This window comes from Benincasa hispida, chromosome 4, assembly GCF_027475165.1.
Source record: "Benincasa hispida cultivar pf3 chromosome 4, pf3_genome.v1.1, whole genome shotgun sequence".
In the NCBI taxonomy this organism is placed as follows: Eukaryota; Viridiplantae; Streptophyta; class Magnoliopsida; order Cucurbitales; family Cucurbitaceae; genus Benincasa; species Benincasa hispida.
The window spans coordinates 48,267,698-48,290,708 of NC_143481.1; the positions used below are offsets into that span (position 1 = coordinate 48,267,698).

Genomic DNA, 23,011 nt, shown 5'->3' on the forward strand with positions numbered 1-23,011 from the left:
TACGTCCATGATTATGGACCAATTTGACATTAAAGAGGTTGAATGTGAATATCTTTGTTGCAATAGGATTGTAGGAGCCAAAAGCTATAGCTGACTTATCATAGTTGATAACCTGACCCGAGGCCTTTTCATATACATTCAAAATTCTGACAATTTCCAGAGATTCAGATGATGTAGCTTTAAAAAAAAAAAAAAAAGGATTGGGTCTAAAAAAAGAAAAGAAAAGAAAAGAAAAAAAAAAGGAATAAAGAATAATGGTAGGAGCAGGACAAACAATACACATATCAAATATCAAATTGAAATATTAAACTTTAAGAAGGAGGCTAGTTAAACCTTTAACGCAAACAAGGAAAAAAAATAAGGAGATATAGGGTTCCTCTATCTTAAACTTCCAGCAAGATTAAAAGTTTTTGTAGGTTCACCATTAATAAGAACTTGAAAAGACACATAACTCATGCGTATGTGAACTACCTGAACTCACCACTAAACCTCATATGCTTCATAAGGCTGCATAGAAAATGCCATTCAACTTTATTATAAGTTTTTCTCGTGTTTAACTTTAAAGATGAAACACTGTTTTTGTTGGAGGAAATCTTCATATGATGCAAACGTTCAAAATCAATAAATAACATTATTAACAACTCTGATCATGAAGGCACTCTGATTCGTTGTATAATTTGATCATGAATTATATTAAGTCAGTTTGATCAAATTTCTGAAATAATTTTGTAGCACATAATACACAAGCTTATAGGGCAGAAATCAATTGTCAGTTAATGCTTTTTTCCTTTCGAGATAGGAAGATTGAAGTGTGATTGAAATGTTAGAAAAAAAGAGCAATTATTGAGACAAACAAAACAAGTTACAATGACATCCCGCCAAACCACGTGTTAGAATCTCTGATAAAAATAAAATCGGGAGACTATCATGCCTGACACTTTGGAAGGATGCATTTGCTTAAGGACAAGTTTAATTTTTCCACGACAAACAATTTGTCTAGAATACCATTCATTTTAGAGGTGACCATTGGAGGCGTGACTCATAAGATTTCATTAACAACATGCTCATTCAGAGTAAATGATTTAAATAGATTGATTTAATATTCGAGAAAGAGATTAGCAATAATAATAGAGGGATTAAAAGATACAATATGAGAATCACCCACCGAACAATCAAGATGTATTGACAAGTATTTGAAAAGCTATTCTAACAAGGAAATGTTTTATAAAGTCTAAAATCGATTGACGATTTTTATTGTTTAATATTTCAAGGGTATTGTTTTTGTTGTGTGTGTAAGCTATAAGGTTTGCTTATAAATACTCTTTATATGCCCTAAAAGAAATACTATTTATATTTGTGTAACTTTTACCAATTAAATGAACCAACATGCGTGAAAACATAGCTTGCTGAAAATATTTTAAAAGAAACTTAATTAATAAATGGCTTTTTTTTCCATTCATTCAAATTTATTGTTCAATTTGATTTTTTTATTTTTAAGAATATGTGATATTATCATACAACAACAAGAGGATCCCATAGCCTAAGATCAAGACATAAAAGCAACAAGACAACAAAGCAACAAAGCACAAGCAAAAATAGAACTCGATCGAAACAAAACCAAAACAAACGCAAAACAACACCATCCACCTGGGAGAAGATAGAGAAAAGGAAACAAAACCCCACCACCTGAGTCCAACGACCAAACAAAGAACAACGACAAGTACAAAAAGAGGAAAAAACATTCGTAAACGAACTAGATAAGACCGAGAAGATCAACCCGTCATGAAGTAGCACGGGTACGAACCGTAGAGATCATAAGGCGAAACAGAGCAGACACCGTCCTCGGTCTACCCCATGAAGCCGACGATTACGCTCCTGCCAAATGTAGTAGATGGAAGCACATCAGAAGACACGGAACAACTTACTACGCACCCCTTTACCCGACCCCACTCGACACAACTAACTCAACTCGACAACCCAACCCGTCACTCGATGAGTCGAACGCAACTGATGCAACACACCCGACCACACCTCTCTCCCAAACTCACACTAAAAAATATAGATGATCCCGCGACTCCACACAGAAGATACCCCTCTGACAACACACTCAAGCTCCTCAACCAATCCTGTGTACCCAATCTGTCCCTCACAACTAACCACACACAAAATGAGTGACGTGGAATACCACCCCCGACCATAAAAGACCTGTCCAAGACACCCTAGGATGACGAGGGCACAAACTCTCCCATGCACTAGTGATAGAAAATCGACCAGTTGCACTCTGCACTCAAACCCAATAATCCTCCCCCCTCACCCTAGGCTCTACTGTCTGAATAAGACCCCAGATCTCAAACAACTCCTAAGCCACCTCCAACCTCCCTCACCATTTAAGCTCCGACAACCGCGCCTCCATACAACTCTCTACATCATAGACCACCGTAGATCCATATGAATCCATAATCGTACCCTGTAACCAAGGATCCCACCAAACAAAACACGACCTTCCATCACCCACCATCAAATGAACTAGATATTTGAATCCATTCCTACCACGCAATTTGATTTTAAAAGTGAAAAATTCAGAAGTAATCGTTACAAACATCTATTTATTTTTTTATTCCGATTACTACTAATTTATGATTTTCGAAAAGCGTTACAGTAATTTATTAGTTTATTAGTTAGCTAATAGAATATACGATTACACTTACACATCACAAAACCTCGACATTTACGATTTCCCATTATATAATATTTATCTCTGTTTTAAATTAAAAAAAAAAACCATTTACGCGATTAATTAATAAAAAATCGAAAGATAATGTGACAAAAAATTAAAAAGCCGAAAATTAAAAAACAAAAAAAAAAAGAAAGAAAGAAAGAAGGAAGCAAAGGTCATATTCCTGGCAGAAGGCACGTTGTTGCAGGCGAACGCTGCGATTTTAATTCGGTTAAAATATGTTTTTGGTGCATGTATATTTAATTGCTCAAATTTCGTTTCAATAATTTCAATAAATCTTAAAATTTATTTTTATATAATTGATCGAAATATTTATAAGTATGATAAAATTTTACTGTCTATCGCAATAGATCAATTACTATTTATATCATAATAGATATCGATAATAGTCTATCGTGATTTATCGCACACTATCACAAATAAACTATGGTATTTTGCTATTATTTATAAATATTTTTAATAATTTTATCATTTAAAATAATATTTTCTTATGAAAATATATTATCATGGTATATTGTGAGAGTACAATGACAAAAGTAAAATATAAATATAAATTATAGGAAGGATAATTGTTTTAAATAGCTAAATTGTTCGAAATATTTTTAAATATAGCAAAATATTATTGTTTATCAACAACTATTAATATCTATTAACATAAATTATAAGTACTAATAGATAATGATATTTGATATAAGTTGACTCATTATTTTATATTTAAAAATAATCTTTATAAAAATTAAAATAACATTTTAAATAAATTATAAAAAATAAATAAAATTTTAAATTCGTTGTAGGATTAGTCGAGTTATGGTCGAGGTCCAGCAAGTTAGACCGTCACAACAGAAATTATAATTTTAAATTGGAAAATTTGTCTTTGGCGGTTTTTATTTGGGCTAGGAGGAGTCTATTTTGGACATTTCGTATGGTTAAAAGGACAACAAAAAAGAACGGGTCAGAAAAAGAAATAAAACTTTGAAAAAAAAAGAAATTTCAAAGAATCAATAGGACTCCATCAAACACTGGTTTTGGAGGGAGTAACCTCTGAACTCCCATTGCCTTTTTCCGCCATGTGAAAGCTTCCATTTCCTTTTATATATTTTTCTCTCAATCAGCGTTTGCATTTCTCATCTTTCTGTGCTCGATTTCTTCTTCTTCCTTGTTGTTTGATTGTTTCTGTTCTGTAAATGTCGTCGTCGACGAGCATTTCTAGGTCCCAAAGACCTTCTAACACCTCGCCATTCCGCTTACGGAAGTCTCCGGCGGTGTCACCGGCGCCCAGGCCGAACGGTCGGCCAACAACTCCTTCTTCCACGGCGTCTTCGAGGCCTCCGTCGAAGGTTTCGGTTTCTCCGGTGACAAGTGCTAGTTATACACCGAGCCCTCCCACTCCCGGACCTGACCGTCTCGATGTCATGAAGGCTAAAGAAAATGTGACGGTCACGGTTAGGTTCAGACCTCTAAGGTATTGCTTTTTCTTTTCTTTTTAGTCGATTCTTTGAAGAAATGGTGGACCGATTTTGGCCGAAACTGGTAATTGGTTGTCTTCGAGCTGGTGATGATACTTGGAAGCTTACTAAATTCTTTTCCCTTCTTGGTTTGACTTGGAGCAGTGTTAGGGAGCTTAATAAAGGAGATGAGATAGCTTGGTATGCGGACGGAGAATGCACAGTGAGGAACGAATTCAACTCATCCATCGCTTATGGATTTGGTTCGTTTTTACTCCCCTCGTTTGCACTCTTTTCAAATTTCGGTTACACTTTGATTTAATTGGATAAAATCAAGCTGTTCCGCATCTTGAATCCATCGTTCTCCTGAGTAGTCAACTGTTGACTCCAGAAATTTTTTTCAGCCAAAAAGTTGCAAGTACCTTTTCCTTTAGTATTGCATTGTGATTTAAGCTTTCGAAAAGTTACTTTAAAACTTTTTTAGTATTCTATCATTTTCTTTTGACATAGTTGTGTTATTAGTGGCTGCTCAGCTGTTCATTTGATCCGTGTCGATGAATTTGCTATTCTTCTTTCAAATGGTTATTTCTTGCATGTTTCAGATAGAGTTTTTGGTCCCGCGACAACGACTCGTCATGTATACGATGTTGCTGCTCAGCAAGTTGTTGCCTGTGCAATGAATGGAATCAATGGTAACACCACCTTTTTTTTTTTTTAAAGCGAGATTATTATTAAGGAATTAATAAGCTGCATGCTCATAGCATACCGATGTAGGTTTTCAACATGGTACTCGAACGGTTGATATTCGCTATTCAGCGGAAACAAGCAAATTTAATTGCTCTGGTTATTTTCGTCTCTCAGTCGCATACTGGATTATTTCTTCGAGACTTTTTATTCAGTAGGTGTAGGACACTCTGTTTGTTATTATATGAAGTAAAAGATTGGCTTTCATTATTATTACTTGCCCGATTATTGATGCTTACCAAAACTGCCGTTCGCTTATGGCTTGATGGGCTACGCTTAATAATTTGTTGCTGCTTATTTATTTATTTCTTTTTATCTGATATGCTGCTAGCATTGATCATTACTATATTTCCAGAGCAATGCGCTGATAGGATCATTTTCCCCATTAAACGGTGATTTGACCTCTAGAGCGGAATCTACTTATGTAGGGCGTGGGACCATTTAATAGTTCAAGTTATGGGACCATTTAATAGTTCAAGTTATACTTTTCTAACCCAATAAAACTAGCGATCACAAGTGGTTAGAGCCGTGTTGTGAATCTGATGTGTAATGTTATTTTGATTTTTTTCACTTTTGGTTGTCTCTTAACGAGTTGCTTTTAGAATTGCTGATATAATCTATTCTGCAGGTACTGTTTTTGCATATGGTGTCACTAGCAGTGGTAAGACTCATACCATGCATGTAAGTTACTAGATTCTTTATCCTCCTTGAATTATAAGCTATATCTTTTACTGCCGTTAATTTTCTAACTCATCATTTTAACTTAGTAGCATACTGAAGTTTAGAGATGCATCTTTAGTTTAACATGCTACTGAGACAAGTCCACCAATTCGTTTCACATATTCAAGGAGGGTGCATGGGGAAATGATGAAGTGAGGGGGAGTTAATTATGTTGGGGAATATTTTGTAGGGGAAAGAGATGGTCTCCCTTAGAAGCTATCTGCGTCGAGAGTAGAATAGTAAGCGTAGGAGTCAGTTATGTTATTTTGATGGGAGTCAGTTTTGTTATTTTGATGGGAGTCAGTTATGCTTAGAACTCCCGAAAGTCTACAACCCTTGTAAATCTTTATCTTCCGTTTGCTAACTGGAACTCCCTCCAATCATATTATCAACTCTGCAATCAAGCATTTCGTACAACAATCGATTACAAAGTATAATAACAATTTATTCTCGTGTTTAGGGAGAGCAAAAATCACCCGGAGTTATCCCACTGGCAGTGAAGGATGTATTTGGAATTATACAAGAGGTAATACACCAAGCTGTCTGTTAAATTTTGGCATCAGTATATAATGTCTGTCTTTAACATCTTTGCAAACATGTGAATAAACTTTGACAACCATGTTTACTATGCTTTAGACACCCGAGCGGCAGTTTCTTCTTCGTGTTTCATATCTAGAGATCTACAACGAGGTTAGTTGTATAGCAATATTATTATTTGAATGTCATGTCATGATTTGTGAAACTTCTTTCCCATGCTACCCATATCCAAATCCTTACATAGTTGTTTTTAAAACTAATCTGACAAGGTATGAGTTAGGGCGACATATTGTCTGCAAATTTCTGAGTTTATTATGTAGTAGCTGAAAAATATATGTTTAACTATTGAGTTTTGAGCTAGGTATTTCATTTTATCATTTTAACTACTTATTTTTCCAGGTCATCAATGATTTACTTGATCCAACTGGTCAGAATCTACGAGTACGAGAGGATGCTCAGGTACTCATATAATTTTTGAAACCTACACGCCAAATTGTTTTTTTTTTTTGGTTTGTCTTTTTAATTTGATGTGATATTTGCTTTTATTTATCACTGGTTATTGTTATTTTAATTGAGCTTGGACAGATAATTTCCTTGGTACGAGGGGCTGTCACTGTAATTGCTTCTATAACCGCAATATCATTATGGGTAACTGTGGAAGGACAATATGCGAAGACCTGTCATTCTTAATCAAACATCATAACAAGCAATTTCAATATGCATTCTTTTCATACTATGAATAATGAAGTTGATAATATTTATTATATGAATCAAGGAAATAAAGATATTCCTAAATGAGTGTTCTATGTCTTCATGGTGCCCATGCGTCCTAAGAACTAGCAGACCACGATATGCAATTTGGAGCTTCTTAGAAAATTTGCTGTATTAGTACATATATAATATAGCTAACAGGAAAAATCCATTAAACTGTTGATAGCTAGTAGGGAAAACCCATCAAATTGTTGACGTCTTACAATATTTATTTATAAGGAAGCAAACAGTTTATTATGGGTTCTTAGTCTCTTTGAATTTTAGTCTTTAATTCTTATTCGTAGGGAACTTATGTTGAGGGCATCAAAGAAGAAGTCGTTTTGTCCCCTGCTCATGCTCTTTCCTTGATAGCATCTGGAGAAGGTTGGAATATTATAAAGCCACTTTTAGCATTTGGTCTATTGCATTGTACAAATTTCTTCCTCCTTTGCAGGAGGTTTTATTTTGAAAAGTATAGCAAAATTTAAGCCTACCTCGACATCAGTGCATCTTGGTTGACATATTTTTATGTTTAATTTTCTTGACCAACTTTTTTGTGACTGACCTACTCAGAATTTTCTTATGTTATTGTTTCTATACAGAGCATCGGCATGTGGGATCTAATAATTTCAATCTACTTAGCAGTCGGAGTCACACTATATTCACTTTGGTATTTTTACTTATTTCTTAGTTGACTTTTAAGCATGTCATTATTATTTTGAAAATATTGTGTGGAAGTCAGACTTGATTTCAATTTGCAAAGTAATTTACAACTAGTACCACTGTCAATGCTTTCACGTTGGTAGGAACTTGTATACAAAATATGTGCACAAAGAAATATTATATTTGATTGTTCAAGGGGTGAAGACACATTCTATAAATTAATTTTTTATTTTCTTTTACCTAATTTGAGTGCGTGCTTTTAACCTTCAGCCACATATGGTACCTTACTCTGGCATAGGTGTACATTTTCTTTTCGGGTGGTCTAATAAAAATAATCTAAGCTGTTTTTGGTCCCATGCCGGACTTTGCCAATAAATCAAAATGTGTGGACTGTGGAGGAAGTTGCTCATATTGACCCAAGCATGCTATACTATGATATCATAAACACATGGGAAAAATTACCCTGTCAATACCTGATTATGTTGTAAAGTCTTGTCTGTTGGCAAGATGTGGTAGAACTTTTTAAGGTGGAAGTATGCAGTTTTTTTGGCTTGCTTTATTTTGAGATTTGTTGGGATCAACATAAGTTTATAAATGCATAGAGCTTAGGAAAGATAAAACTCTAATTACTACTTCTGCCATTTTAGGCATTCATTACTTTTTAAACATTGGAAGGCTGGCCTTTTAATACTTCGCTTATCAATTGAGGAAGATGATTTTCTGAAGGGAATTTTGGAAGTTGTTTTGAAATTTGAACAGTATTTTTTGGAGAATTTTTACGTTAGATGTTTGCCAATGGATTTGTTGCCCATGATTTTTTATGAAGGCTAGCAATTTATGTTTCATCTTCTGGTGTTCTCTGTCGTCATTTTAATCTGTTTAAAGAGTTTTAGTTGTTGAATCTAACTTCTCACCTCCCCTTCACTATCTAGACCATTGAAAGTAGCCCACATGGGGAGTATCATGGTGAAGAAGATGTGACATTGTCCCAACTGGTAATGCGTTGCTCCTTTTTCTGGAATTTGGTTTCTTATTGATCTTTTTAGCCAGTCTAGCCTTCTTGGTATACTTCTTTCCAAAATTTAATGGTCATCCTAATGGAATTCAAATGCTCGCTGTAGCACTTAATTGATCTTGCAGGATCTGAAAGTTCAAAAACAGAAACAACTGGTTTGCGGAGAAAAGAGGGTTCATACATCAACAAGAGCTTACTGACTCTGGGCACTGTAAGACTTACCTTTTGTCTCCCATGTTTATATTGGCCTACAGGGCATGATGCTTGCTTTGACTTTTCATCGATTGGGAGTCATGTGATTGAAAAGAAGATACTTTGGGAGTTACTCCTGATGTAAAATTTTCTCCCTATAATTCCCTTGTGAATGATGACATTCTTCAATATAAATGCACATTATCTCATGTTATAAAGGATTTTTCAAAATAAACAAGTGAGAAAATTTATTAAACTAATGAGATATACCCAAAAAATGGAGAAAAGTGCAAACGAGAAGTTATAGAAAAGCCATCTTGTTAATACAAACATCAAAGAAGAGCTTATCTGAAAGGGTTTTTATTAGTAAACAAAATGAAGTGCTCATCTAAAAGGACACTCACCCTCACCCAAGCTATCCTCTCTACTATGCGTTTCTACCATTTCCCCCCTTTTAGGACTATGGGGGCCTCGACATTGGTAATTTGGATAAGAAAAATGTTGCCCAGCTTACTAAATGGTTATAGTACGCTGGGTGTCACAATCGCTCTTTCGGAAGCTTCTCTTAGCGATTGTGCGGCACTTGTTCCCGCTCACGAACAAGCCAGCCAACTCGATTACGGACTGCCGATGGCACACCGAGTGCCTCTTGCAACCTCCACCCCCGTTTTAGGGAAAACGGTTTTAGAAAACGGGTTTGGAGAAAAGGTTTTCGTAAGAAGATTTGTGAGTGTGAATAAAGAAAGAAAGATTGTAGTAGACTAGAAAGCAATAAGCAACAACAACGGCTTTATAGAGTACTACTCCGGGTATGAGGAAATGATGGTTAGTCTTATCCCCATATAGTGCATTCTGAACAAAAAGCCAACTGGCGCCCTTGCATATGCAAAAGGGCGAGTGGTCACTTACAATGAAAATGTAAAGAAAGCAAGCTAACTACACTAATACAATACAGGATATGAAAGTAAGCTAGAAAGGGGTTGGATTGGGCATGCGGCCATGGGCAACAGGCCCTGGACAAGCATGACCGTTACATTCTCCCCCACTTAATTGGTTGACGTCCCCGTCAACCGACCTTGTTCAAAACCTGCAATGGCTGGAGCTGCATTCTTCAAGTCTTCGGCCCGCTCCCAACTGATCTCTTCGTCGGGGAGATCCTTCCATTTCACTAAGAACTCTGTTAGTTCGCGTCTGGGTCTTCCAATGCGGCGCGTACGTTTATCCAGGATTTGTGCAACTTCTTTCTCAGCAGAACTCTTCATCGTGACCGGTGGGCGTCTTAGCATGTTTCGCTGTTCGTCCTCGGGATCGGAATGATAGGGCTTCAGGATACTCACATGGATGACAGGATGAATCTTCATCCATGAGGGTAACTGAACCCTGTATGAGGTTCTTCCGACCTTCTCAATTATCTCCACTGGACCTTCATATTTCCTTACTAGCCGTTGGTCTCTCTGGCCTCGGAAACGAAACTGTTCCGGTCGTAGCTTGATCAGGACCTTGTCCCCAGCTTGAAACTCAAGGGCCCTCCGCTTCTTATCAGCCCACTTCTTCATCCTCTTCGATGCTCTTTCTAGGTAGGCGCGAGCGATCTCAGAGGTTTCGCTCCACTCTTTAGTGAAGTTATGTGCCTGAGGACTTTTGCCTGCATAAGGGTGGTCCACCAAGTGTGGCATGAGTGGCTGTCTGCCGCACACGACTTCGAAGGGTGTTTTTCCGGTCGCGGAACTCTGCTGGCTATTGAAGCTGAACTGAGCCACATCTAACAACTGGACCCAGTTCTTCTGCCTAGCGTCGATAAAGTGACGCAGATATTCCTCGAGCATACTGTTGAAGCGTTCCGTCTGTCCATCGGTTTGGGGATGATAGCTAGAGGAGATATTCAGTGATGATCCCAATATTCTGAACAATTCTGTCCAGAATGTCCCAGTGAATCTTCCGTCCCGATCGCTAACAATGCTCATGGGGACACCCCATAATTTCACGATGTGTTTGAAGAACAACTGAGCAGTCATCACGGCTGTGCACATTTTCGGCGTTGGGACGAACGTGGCATATTTCGAGAACCGGTCGATGATAACAAGGACCGATTCAAACTCTCCCACCTTGGGCAAATGGGTGATGAAGTCGAGAGACACACTCTCCCACGGTCTAGAGGGCACAGGTAGGGGTTCCAGCAGACCCGCTAATTTCGCCCTTTCAACCTTATCTTGTTGGCAGACAAGGCAAGTCTTGGTAAATTGCATGACATCGTCTCGAAGACTTGGCCAATAGTAGCCTTGCTTCAGAAGGGCATAAGTCCTCTGCCAACCATTATGTCCTGCCCACGGTGTATCGTGACACTCCTTCATCAGTGACCTTCGTAACTCCCCGGATCTGGGGATGTAGAGGCGATTGCCTTTGGTGTATAGTAGATCATCTTCCACCCAGAACTGGCGTGTCTTCCCCTCCCTGGCCAATTGTAAGATGGCCTGCGCTGCTGTATCATTTGTCAAGTGAGTTTTGACAGTTTCTCGTACTGTTGCACTCAACGTACTTGCTTGTAGGCGGGCGAACATGCACAGGGCCGCATGTTCGCTCTTTCGGCTAAGAGCGTCAGCCGCTTGGTTGCTCTTCCCCGGTCTATGTTCGAATTGGAAGTCGAACTCCGCTAGACATTCCTGCCACCGTGCCTGTTTGGACGACAACTTCGGTTGGTTGAAGAAGTGACAAATGGAGTTATTGTCGGTCTTGACCACGAACTTGGCCCCCAAGAGATACTGTCTCCAGGCCCTCAAGCAGTGAACTACTGCTAACATCTCTTTCTCGGAGGCGGCATACCTCCGTTCTGCATCATTTAGTTTTCTACTCTCATACGCGATGGGGTGTCCGTCTTGGAGGAGAACACCGCCCAACGCGAAGTCAGAAGCATCAGTCTCTACTTCAAATGGCTTGGTCACGTCGGCAATTCCGAGGACCGGCCCCTCAATCATCACTTTCTTCAAGCCCTCAAAGGCGGCTTGACATTCAGGAGTCCAGCTCCATTGGCTATCCTTCTTCAACAGTTCGGTTAACGGCCCTGTTCTTCTCGAGAATCCTTTTACGAACCGCCTATAGTAGTTGGCTAGTCCGAGGAAGGATCGTAGTTCGGTCACGGATGATGGTACCCTCCAGTCTCTAATTGCGGCCACCTTGCCCTCTTCCATACCAATCCGACCACACTCAATCACGTGGCCGAGGAAATTTATGCGCTCTTGGGCAAAGGAGCACTTCTCTCTCTTTACATACAACTGATTTCTCCTCAGCTTTTCAAAGACTAGTTGGAGGTGACGCCGATGGTCCTCCAACGAGGCACTATAGACCACAATGTCATCAAGATATACTACGACGAATTTGTCGAGGTATTCGTGAAACACTTGGTTCATTAGGGTACAGAACGTTGCTGGAGCATTGGTGAGGCTAAAGGGCATCACGAGGAATTCGAAGGCTCCATATCTCGTGACACAGGTCGTCTTGGGTTCGTCTCCTTCAGCAATTCGAACCTGATAATATCCAGACCGTAGGTCCAGCTTCGAGAAATACTTAGCACCGTGAAGCTGATCAAATAAGTCAGTGATGATAGGAAGGGGATATTTGTTGCGGACTGTGAGCTTATTCAAGGCCCGATAGTCGATGCACAACCGGAGGCTCCCATCCTTCTTCTTCTGGAACAGTACTGGGGCTCCATAAGGAGCCTTTGCCGGTCTAATAAATCCTGCCTCTAACAACTCGCCTAACTGTTTCCGAAGCTCAGCCAATTCTGGCGGGGCCATCCGATATGCATTCTTGGCAGGCGGCTTTGCCCCTGGCAACAACTCAATCTCATGGTCAATCCCCCTTCGTGGGGGTAAGGACTTGGGCAGGCTTTTCGGCATGACGTCCCGATACTCTTCCAAGACAAATAGAACGTCTTGGGGGATCTCCTCTTCAGTGGACTCAACTGATTCTATCGGGATGGCCATGAACGTGGGTTCGTCGTGGGCCAGGCCCCTCTTCAATTGGAGGGCTGAGATCATTCTCACCCCATTTGGCTGCTTGATACTGGCTTGGACTACGGTCGGTGTAGATTCGGTAATGACTAAGCATTTGGCAAGGGGCATTGGTATGACTTTATGTTCAAGCAGAAATTCCATTCCCAGTACCACGTCGAAATCATCCATCTTGACAATTACGAAGTCAACGAAGCCCTTCCAATCTCCTAACTTCACTGGAGTTCTCTTCGCTATCCCCGTAATTGGTAGGGCTGCGGAATTCACAGCTTTCATCTTCCCTGCATCTCTTTCCCAATTCAAGTTCAGGCGGCGAGCTTCCCTTTCAGCCATGAAGTTATGGGTAGCCCCAGAGTCAACCATCGTGGTCTTGGCCGATCTTTGGTTGACCCAAGCGTCCACATACATGAGACCTTTCTCTAGTGGCTCCGTCACCTTTCCCATATTCTTCTGAAGTGCAGATAGGAATTTCAATGCCCCCATCCTGGGATTCTCAATTTCTGCCACTGGCTCGTTTACCGTCTCCTCCAGTTCAGCCTTGTCTTCGGAGGTAGAGGCCAATGTGGCTTGAAAAGCATTGAACGCAGTTCGATTTGGACATTCGCCCGCCCTGTGTGGCCCTCTACATATGAAACAAGATAGGGGGCGATTGTAACTGTTATGCTGTTGTGGCGGCCCCCGCCAGTTGTTTCCTGATCTCGGTTGGGAGGATTTACGGTCCCCCCCTGTGTTCTTGTCTCCTCCCCCAGGTCGGGGAGGACTGGAACGGCTGTTTCTGTTTCCCCCATTGGAGGAAGTTGATTGTTTCCTCACATCTTGCGAGTCAGTGCTAAGGTCGTACAGCCGTTCAGCTGCCGCGTAGGCAGAGGGGAGATCCTGTACTCTCTGTTCATATAGTTTTGCTTTTGCCCACGGTTTCAGCCCTTCCACAAAGCAAAAGACCTTGTCTTTTTCAGACATATCTCGTATGTCTAACATAAGTCCTGCAAACTGTTTTACATAGTCCCTGATGTTACCTGTTTGCTTTAGCTCTCGAAGTTTTCGTCGAGCCAAGATCTCGACATTTTCAGGGAAGAACTGCGAACGAAGTTCTTGTTTCAATCTATCCCAAGTATCAATAGTGCAGCGTCCTTCCTGTATGTCTGTAAATCGTGATCTCCACCACAATTTCGCATCTTCAACTAGATGCATCGTTGCTATTGTGACTTTCGACTCTTCAGTCACTGTGTTCGTCGCCTTGAAGTATTGCTCAAGGTCGAAGATAAAATTTTCCAGGGCTTTCGCTTCTCGCACCCCACAGAAGGGTTTCGGTTCTGGGATTTTTATTCGGCTCACTGCCATTGCTCCCCCAGGTGGGGCTTGGTTCCCTACCGCTCGGATGGTGAGATTCACTCTAGCACTCACATCCGCTATCTCGGCTCTGACGACATCCAGGGTCGATCGAAAGTCTTCAGATAAGTCAGTTACCATCTGAAGTATTGCTTTTTGGGAGCTGTCCAGCTCTTCGACACGCTCCTCTATGTGGGCAACAGAGCCCGAGGAGCTATCGCCTCGTTCAAAGCTGCCGGACCGTACTGTTTTGGTCTCGAGGGTCTCTACCCTCATCATCAATTCTCTGACGGGTAATCCGTCTAGGCGGCCTACCACCGCATCAATTCCATCGGCTTTCTCGGCAACTTCTTGTAGCCGAGTCTCAAGGAAACGAACATTATCTGGGACCTCTCTCAGGTAGAGCATTTGTTCTTCCATCTCTACCAATCTGTCCACATGGGACTTGTTCAGGTTCTTCGTCGCCGACATGATCACTGATCTCTCTTCTATAAGCCAACCTTGGCTCTGATACCAACTGTCACAATCGCTCTTTCGGAAGCTTCTCTTAGCGATTGTGCGGCACTTGTTCCCGCTCACGAACAAGCCAGCCAACTCGATTACGGACTGCCGATGGCACACCGAGTGCCTCTTGCAACCTCCACCCCCGTTTTAGGGAAAACGGTTTTAGAAAACGGGTTTGGAGAAAAGGTTTTCGTAAGAAGATTTGTGAGTGTGAATAAAGAAAGAAAGATTGTAGTAGACTAGAAAGCAATAAGCAACAACAACGGCTTTATAGAGTACTACTCCGGGTATGAGGAAATGATGGTTAGTCTTATCCCCATATAGTGCATTCTGAACAAAAAGCCAACTGGCGCCCTTGCATATGCAAAAGGGCGAGTGGTCACTTACAATGAAAATGTAAAGAAAGCAAGCTAACTACACTAATACAATACAGGATGTGAAAGTAAGCTAGAAAGGGGTTGGATTGGGCATGCGGCCATGGGCAACAGGCCCTGGACAAGCATGACCGTTACACTGGGCTCCATTGGAGATTGGTCCACGAGTCTCTGAGAAATGCCCTTGGGAGGCAACTTGAACTCTCTTGGAGCCACATTAGGTAAGGACTTTCTGCAAGACTTGGAAAATGATAAAATTACTGTTTTCTCGTAGAGAGGCAGGCTCACAATCCTACAATCTTTGCTCACAAATATACCTAATATGACTATCTTGAAAATGATAAAAATTCTTGAAAAGGGGAGGGTTCCACCCCCACTTCCCCTCCCCCCCCACCCCCCCCTCTGTGGGCCCATGAGGGTTTAGATATTTATGGCCTCTCTTGATTGGTCTGAAGGGGTTTCTTACGATAAAAATGGAAGGGGTTTAAGAAAAAAAAAGGATGGGTTACTGGTGTTGAGTCCAAGTGGGCTGAAGATCTCATATTGAAAGGGGATGAACATCGTCCATCTCTAGTAATAACCCAACATTAATTTTTGTTTGTCTAATGTAAATCTTGTTTATTCTAACTTGTTCAAATTTGAAATTATGCACCAACGTTTCAAAATCTCTCTCATGCCAGGTGATTTCCAAGTTAACTGATGAAAAAGCAACTCACATTCCATATCGAGATTCAAAACTTACTCGGTTGTTGCAGTCATCTCTAAGCGGTCATGGAAAAATTTCTGTATGTTGGTGTAGTTATTCTGTTAAATTGTATACTTGTGAAACTTTGTTTGTGAATGCACACACGGACGCTGTCGTTTTCAGTAGTTACACTATTTATTATATATTGACTGATCTTTTATGATCTTTTGTTAGCTCATTTGCACTGTGACCCCTGCCTCTAGCAATAGTGAGGAGACACACAACACTCTAAAGTTTGCACATCGTAGCAAGCGTGTTGAAATTAAAGCTTCTCAAAATAAGGCAAGTTTTGTATTGTCTTGGTGGTGTCTTTTGCTGGAGCCTGGAAGATTATTCTAAAGGAAGTGAAAGATAAAATTTTTTGTGATAAACAGGATATTTAGTCCATAGACTTTCAAATTGGTGTTTACTCAATTCTATACATGTATAGAAAAGTTCATGTATTAACTATGCCCTTTTTCAGATCATAGATGAGAAATCTCTCATCAAAAAGTATCAGAGGGAAATTTCCAGTTTAAAGCAGGAGCTTCAGCAATTAAAGCGTGGCATAATGGAGAACCCTAGTACAACTGCATTGTCTACACAAGAAGATTTGGTTAATTTGAAGCTTCAGGTAGCATCTAAGATACAGTACTCCAAAAATACTAATCTGAAGTATCTAGTATTATGCAAAAGTCTTCCCAATACAAGATGCTAAAAGCTGTTACCCATTAGGTAAATCAATTACCATCGAGTTAACCAACAAACAAGCTACCTGAATCTACCAAAAACTAACAGTTAACAAACTCCAATTAAAATTACAAATGATCTCTAATACTATTTTATCATTTCTGCTGCCTATGAGACCAGTGATGTATTCATTATAGATAGGATTCTTTCATATTTGTCACAAAAGCTTTTGTGGGAGGTGGGAGCCTTGTAAATAACACCTTTCCCCTTCGTATATGTTTTTTACTATGTATGGATAATTTTTCTTTCCTGCATGCTAGGCGTTTTCCTTATCAAATTTTATAGACAAAAAATGTCTTGGAGAATGGAGGGATCTAAAATGGGTCCATTGCAGGACTGAACTTAAAAGTTGAATTATTGGAATCTCTTGGCCTCTTTCTTGATAGATCATCTTACACTCCTTCTAGCTTTAGTTTGAATGTTGGGAAGAGGAGTCGAGTATTTTTTACTTTTTACTTTTTACTTTTATTTTTTTTTTTTAATTTTTTTTTTTAGTTTTAGAATTTATAATAATAATAATAATTATTATTATTTAACCTGCAGCCACATGTTTGTGGTTTATTTGTTTACCAAATGGCTTCATTTGGCTTTATGCTGCTGCAATATTTTTCCCTTTTTTAGAAATTTGTCTTATTTAGTGTTCTTGTGTGATGTGATGTCAAAGCTGGAAGCTGATCAGGTTAAATTACAATCGAGATTGGAAGAGGAAGAAGAAGCAAAGGCTGCTTTGATGGGGAGAATTCAAAGGTTGACAAAACTAATCCTAGTTTCTACTAAAAATGCCTTGCCATCAAGTGTCACTGAAAAGCCAGGACAAAGAAGGAGGCATTCTTTTGGTGAAGATGAGGTCTGTATTTAATATTTTAATTTAGCATTTTAGGATAAGCAGTACCTGGTATGCACTTACCTTTGTATTCTGCCTTTTTTGCTTTATAACAAGGTTGTCATTGACTCATCATTCAAATTTTTCATACGACTCTTCTTACATAAAAATTATTCATACTGACTTTTGAACTTGGAAGTTGAAGCCATATCTTTCTTCTCAATTTTTGTTACTAATTATTTATTAATTTATTCGTTGCTATTATTATTATATTTTTGCAGCTGGCATATTTGCCTGATAGAAAACGGGACTACCTGAATGATGATGATGGTGGGAGTTGTGCTTCTGGGGTTTCAGTGGATGGAAGAGATGATGTCGTAAATCTAGATGATTTGGTTAAAGATATGAAAAGTAACAGAAAACGTGGAATGCTTGGCTGGTTTAAAATCAGAGTAATATTTTCATCTTTTATTTTAATTTTTTACTTCAATTGGTAAAGCCGCTCTGAAAACTTCCCAAGTAAATAGTACCTGCTAAAATCTCAATGTTCACATATTCTCTTTTTGATAAAATTGGAGAGGTGTCTGTGTTATTATTCTGCAAACTTTCTTTTCTTATAGCAGTCAGTATTATGTGCCAACATCTTCTTGGAAACTTCTATCATTGAATACTTAACGTCGAGTAAACATTAAAGTGACTGACTACAATGTTCGACGTATAAAATTGTTAGTTAAGGCAATTCTAATAATTTGTTTTAGAACCGAGTTCCAGAAACTTCAGCTCATTCATTTTACTTGGGAAGTTTCTGGTTGTGACTTCCTTGTTTAGTGTAAAGAAACAGTTCTAACACTAGTTAGGGAACTGAAAGCCGATTATTTGCCGTGCAGAGGCCCGAGAATGCTATAGGACCATCATCAACTACTGATACTGGGAGTTCTACTGTTGAATCACCTGCATCTCATTCAAAAGCTTCTCAAACTCGGATGATACGTGATGAATTGAAGAATGAAAGGAGGAAATCAATTTGCAGAAAGGGAGATGATTCTTCCATTATTTACTCATCTCAAGAGAGAACACAAGCAGGTGACTTATTTGGTGCAACCATGGATGGCCACCGTTTGCCTCCGGTGAGGAAATTACTGTCTGCATAATGATATTAAATGAATATTACATTTTCCCCCCTTTTTAAATAAAACAAGGATTTGCAAGGTTCTAGAGGTCAATGAATTCTGCGACATGAAAGAATAAGGTAAAGGAATCAAAGTATGCAACACTCCTTTATGAACGAGGCAAAGGAAGTTATTAGAACTCTCCCTTGCACAATGTGGAAGAACTTTATTAGAAGAAATATTTTTTCGGAAATATAAAATTTTGGGTGGTCGGTTTTTTCTCAATAGTTCTCTTGTTCATTACCTGGCTTTCTAGTAGCCATAAGCTAATAAAAAGTATAAATATGCATTGTCCCTGGCTCAGGTACTCTGAACAAATTAACAACCTAGTTGCTAGCATTCACAATAACGTCTCCTACAATTTACAGATTTCAAATTTGCAACTTTTGTACATATAAGGACTATTACTTTGATGTGTGGATATTAATGCGAAGGTTCTTGGTTTAACCCTTTCTTCTATGTCTAGGTGATGAAATTTTATATTTGGGGCACTACCTAGTTGTTTTATATTTCCACCAGTTCGCTAAATTGCTATGCTATGTAGCAATATGCTTGGTTGTCTTATTGCCTACTTTATTGGAATAATTTTTAGACTCAAATTATCTGATGTGGAATAAATCGTAGGTGGTTATTCTTATTTCCAAGTGACGTGCTTTTGTATGGTGCTACACATTGTGATCTAAAACTCAATATGTTATTGCCTTTTATTTTCCAGACTGGGACTACTCTTACTGACCAGATGGATCTTCTTTGTGAGCAAGTCAAAATGTTGGCTGGGGAGGTTGCTTTATGTACTAGTTCACTGAAAAGACTGTCAGAGCAAGCAGCCAGGAACCCTGAAGATTCCCAAATCAAGGTTTTCTATATTAATTTTAGACCTCAATAACAGTTGAAGTATAAAGTCTGGAAGGCTCCTAACATAGTTATGGTTCATGTAGGAACATGTACAAAAATTGAAGGATGAAATAAGTGAAAAGAAGCTTCAAATACGAGTTTTGGAGCAACGTATGATTGGATCTGTTGAATTGTCACCGCAAATGTCAAGTAGCATTGAATTGAGTCAGGTAATTGCGTGTGCTTAGAGATGCCGTTGTAGTTTAATCTGAACCAGAGGGTGGTCCAACTTTACATGCCTGTGCTCTGTTCTAATTTGTTGTGTTTTTATTTTCTTCCAAGGTACTTTTTTCTCTAACATCACTCTAATTAGAGTTTTTCTACTTTAATGTAGGCCTTATCAAAGCTTACTGCTCAACTTAATGAAAAAATTTTTGAACTCGAGGTTCGTCATCTTCTTTTCCTGATATAAATTATATTAAATGGTGTTAAAATATTAAATCTTTGTTGGTTAAAAAAAATGACACCAAGTCGCCCTTTTCTCTGTGGACCTGGCTTGAAGATTAAATCGGCAGACAATAGGATACTTCAGGAGCAGCTGCAGATAAAGGTAAGCTTGCTAAAGTTCTCATCATTTCGTTTTTCTTTATTTCATTTTTTTTTTACTTATTTTCTATTTTTTTGTAGACAGCAGAAAATGCTGAGTTGCAGGAGGCAATTTTAAGGGTGCAGCAAGGGTCATCATCCCAGAATCACTCAAGCAATTCTCAAAAAAATGAAGATGATGAGGCTTCCCAGCATCTTCCAAACTACTGTATACGGACAAAGGTCGAAACACGGCATAAATACAGCCCATGGGAGGATAAATACGCCGAAGAAAACACCCCGACTAGTGTCATGAGCTTGAATAGAGTTTTGACCCTGGACGACATTAAAGATTGCAACAGCGACAAGTTTTGTCATTCCCAAGTTATGCAGGTTACAGCCCAGGCTAAACAGTTATTCGATCATGTGCTTCTGCCATACTTCTTTTCTTCTGTTTTTGTTGCTATAAAAGCGTATATTATTTTAATGTAGGCTGAGATAGAAAATTTGAAGCAAGAGAAGGTGAGACTGATTGAAGAAAAGGAAGGTCTCGAGATTCAGAGTCGTAAACTTGCTGAAGAAGCTTCATATGCAAAGGAGTTAGCTTCAGCTGCTGCAATTGAGCTCCAAAACTTAGCTGAAGAAGTTACCAAACTTTCTTATGAAAATGCCAAACTTGCTGGTGACCGTACAAATGCTAAGGACAGTTACTGCAGATCATGCTGTGCACAAAGATCTTATGATTCAAAGCACCATACTGGTAGTGCTAGATATCAGAGAGAAGCTGCACTTGAGAAGGCAATATTCGATAGAGATCAAAGAGAAGCTGAGCTATATCGAAGACTCGAAGAGGCAAAGCGCCACGGAGAAGATATGGAAAATGAACTAGCAAATATGTGGGGGCTATTTGCCAAAATGAGAAAGTCTGAACTAAATATCGAAGATATGTCATTTGAGAGAGTTCGTCCATCCTACCTTTTACAAGGCCGAGCTAATAATGGTTATATCTCATCCAATGGCGTCTCTAACAGACCATCGGAAGACGATGTCGTATTTGTTGATGAAATGAGAGCTGGAAATAAGAAAGAGAGGATCAGATGTAGTAGAGATTTGGAAAGCTTTGTTTCCCAAATGAAGGTATGAATTTCATTCAAACAAGATCGTTGATATTGTATGCTATTATTATTACATGCAAAAAATGGTAAAATATGGTTTTTTTATAACCTTTCACATAACGTCAGTTAAAACTCAATGAATGGATAAAGTCTGCACATCAAATCTATTTTTACAGCTATTTTAGTGCCTCGATGTCTTGGTATATGAAATCACGAGCAACTACAACTCGGGTTTTTCTTTTTTCTTTTTTTTTTTTTAGTTAAATTGTAAATTTGGTCCATGTAATTTGAAGAGAGTTTGAATTAGTCCCTATGATTTGGTAAACTCTCAGAGCTAGTTCTTCTCACATATAAGTGGCTTACAAATACAATAGATGCATAAAAAGTAAATGGTGGTGTATAGTATAACAAATACACTTGGGTTCTTCTCGATTAGTGCAGTAGCGAAGGCAGGGATGAGATCATATGAAGCTTTAGCAAATCCTTTGACAAAATTTAAAGCTAGTTCTCGACCCCTTCAAGCTTTACCGTAGCTAATGTTTACACCATGCTTTCTCCTCATATAAGTAACAACATCACAAGGGCGAGAAACTGTATCATATCATTAATCTTTAAAATAGACTTAACACACACCTACAATAAACGATGTGGCTTGCCTATGGTCATTCTTGACAGCATCAATAGAACATCGATGACTGATAATAAATTTTCCAACAACTCACAAATTACTGTCTAAATGGTGAGAAGTCTTGAGAACCCAATTACAAGAATCTGCTTTGCATTTAATACCAAAAGACTTGTTTGACCTAATGGTTATAAATTCAAAACTATTCTCAATGCAAGAAGATAGACAACCTTTAACATAATTGGAGAATCAGAATCAAAATCAACAAAATCCATAAATTTGGGCTCTTTTCTTCCAATCGTAGACCTTTGCAACTTCTTCAGGTTATCTTTCAAACACAATGTAGTTTCAACACCCATGTAATTAATGTCACAATAATCAACCACAACGTAGAGACCATCCACCATGCCCCATAGCAAAATAGACAACAACCAGAATATATCCTTGTCTTCGATAATTTTGATTATATTGGACTAGTTAGATTCATTCCTATACATTATTAATCGAGTGATAAAATGATCACCAGAGATGAACTTGTTTTGAATATAGTTAATGAATCCTTGTAATGTGCAATCCATCAGAACCAATATATCTGCAACCATGAAGTCATGGCATCCACTGTTTTCATTCCGCCTGCCATCGTATGCGACGCCATTGATGAAGCTTACAATATACTTGAATGATAAAAGCAGAACGTAACTACATTTTTTTAAAGCTAGCAGAGCGTAAACAAATAAGAAAAAAAAAGATACATACACATTTGTTTGCATCAGGTTCCAGAGAAACTTAATCAATGTATTGATTTCTGTATAGCAAATACAATATCTAATACATAATCTTTTGATGTTTTCAAAATAAACTATAATCTTTGAGGTGGTCGATCTTCTTAGTTGATTGGCCTTTTAGACTTGTTAATTTTCTTGGATGATCGACCTTTGAGCTTGTTGATCTTCTTGGATGATTGGCCTTTGGGCTTGATGATTTTTTAGAGGATTGTTGTTCGTACGAGGATTTCGGAGAAAACTTGTTTCTTAAAGTTGAAAGGTTTCTGGAGAAAACTTGTTTCTTGGGTTTGAACAACTTAAGTTGATTTTGATTTTGATTTTGATGTTGATGTTGATTTGATGCGATATGGTTCGATCTCTAGTACTTGATCGTCTAATTATCTCTTAGGGGTATACATGGGTCGGGTTGGAGGAATTTTGTGGACCAACCCGAAAATTTGGGTTGGCTTTAAATGAACCGATTCATTTTTGAAGGGTCAACCCAACCCAACCCAATCCTACTCAAATTTTCTGGGTTGGGTCACTGGTTTTGATTTTTTTTGAATTATAAATTTTGATTGTTTTTTGAATTTTTTTCCTTACTT

General features: G+C 38.8%; 1 protein-coding gene across 1 annotated transcript; it reads left to right on the top strand.

Moving 5' to 3' along the window:
- The first annotated feature begins 3,703 nt into the window (after positions 1-3,703).
- LOC120075044 (P-loop containing nucleoside triphosphate hydrolases superfamily protein) lies at positions 3,704-21,154 on the top strand. The gene is made up of 23 exons (XM_039028193.2): positions 3,704-4,199; positions 4,348-4,445; positions 4,785-4,874; positions 5,555-5,607; positions 6,107-6,172; positions 6,283-6,336; positions 6,583-6,642; positions 7,239-7,317; positions 7,536-7,603; positions 8,529-8,591; positions 8,718-8,822; positions 15,698-15,802; positions 15,937-16,044; positions 16,226-16,375; positions 17,156-17,338; positions 17,596-17,766; positions 18,202-18,441; positions 19,199-19,339; positions 19,422-19,547; positions 19,712-19,762; positions 19,880-19,927; positions 20,005-20,295; positions 20,395-21,154. The coding sequence occupies exons 1-23, from the start codon at positions 3,922-3,924 to the stop codon at positions 21,043-21,045; spliced, it is 3,279 nt and encodes a 1,092-aa protein (XP_038884121.1). The 5' UTR covers positions 3,704-3,921; the 3' UTR covers positions 21,046-21,154.
- Positions 21,155-23,011: the final 1,857 nt, after the last annotated feature.

Excerpts from the sequence above, each read along its gene's own strand:
- LOC120075044 (XM_039028193.2), top strand. The coding sequence starts at position 3,922 with ATGTCGTCGTCGACGAGCATTTCTAGGTCCCAAAGACCTTCTAACACC. Across the intron at positions 16,045-16,225 it reads TTAAAGCTTCTCAAAATAAG|ATCATAGATGAGAAATCTCT; the intron begins GCAAGTTTTGTA and ends GCCCTTTTTCAG. Across the intron at positions 16,376-17,155 it reads TGGTTAATTTGAAGCTTCAG|CTGGAAGCTGATCAGGTTAA; the intron begins GTAGCATCTAAG and ends GTGATGTCAAAG.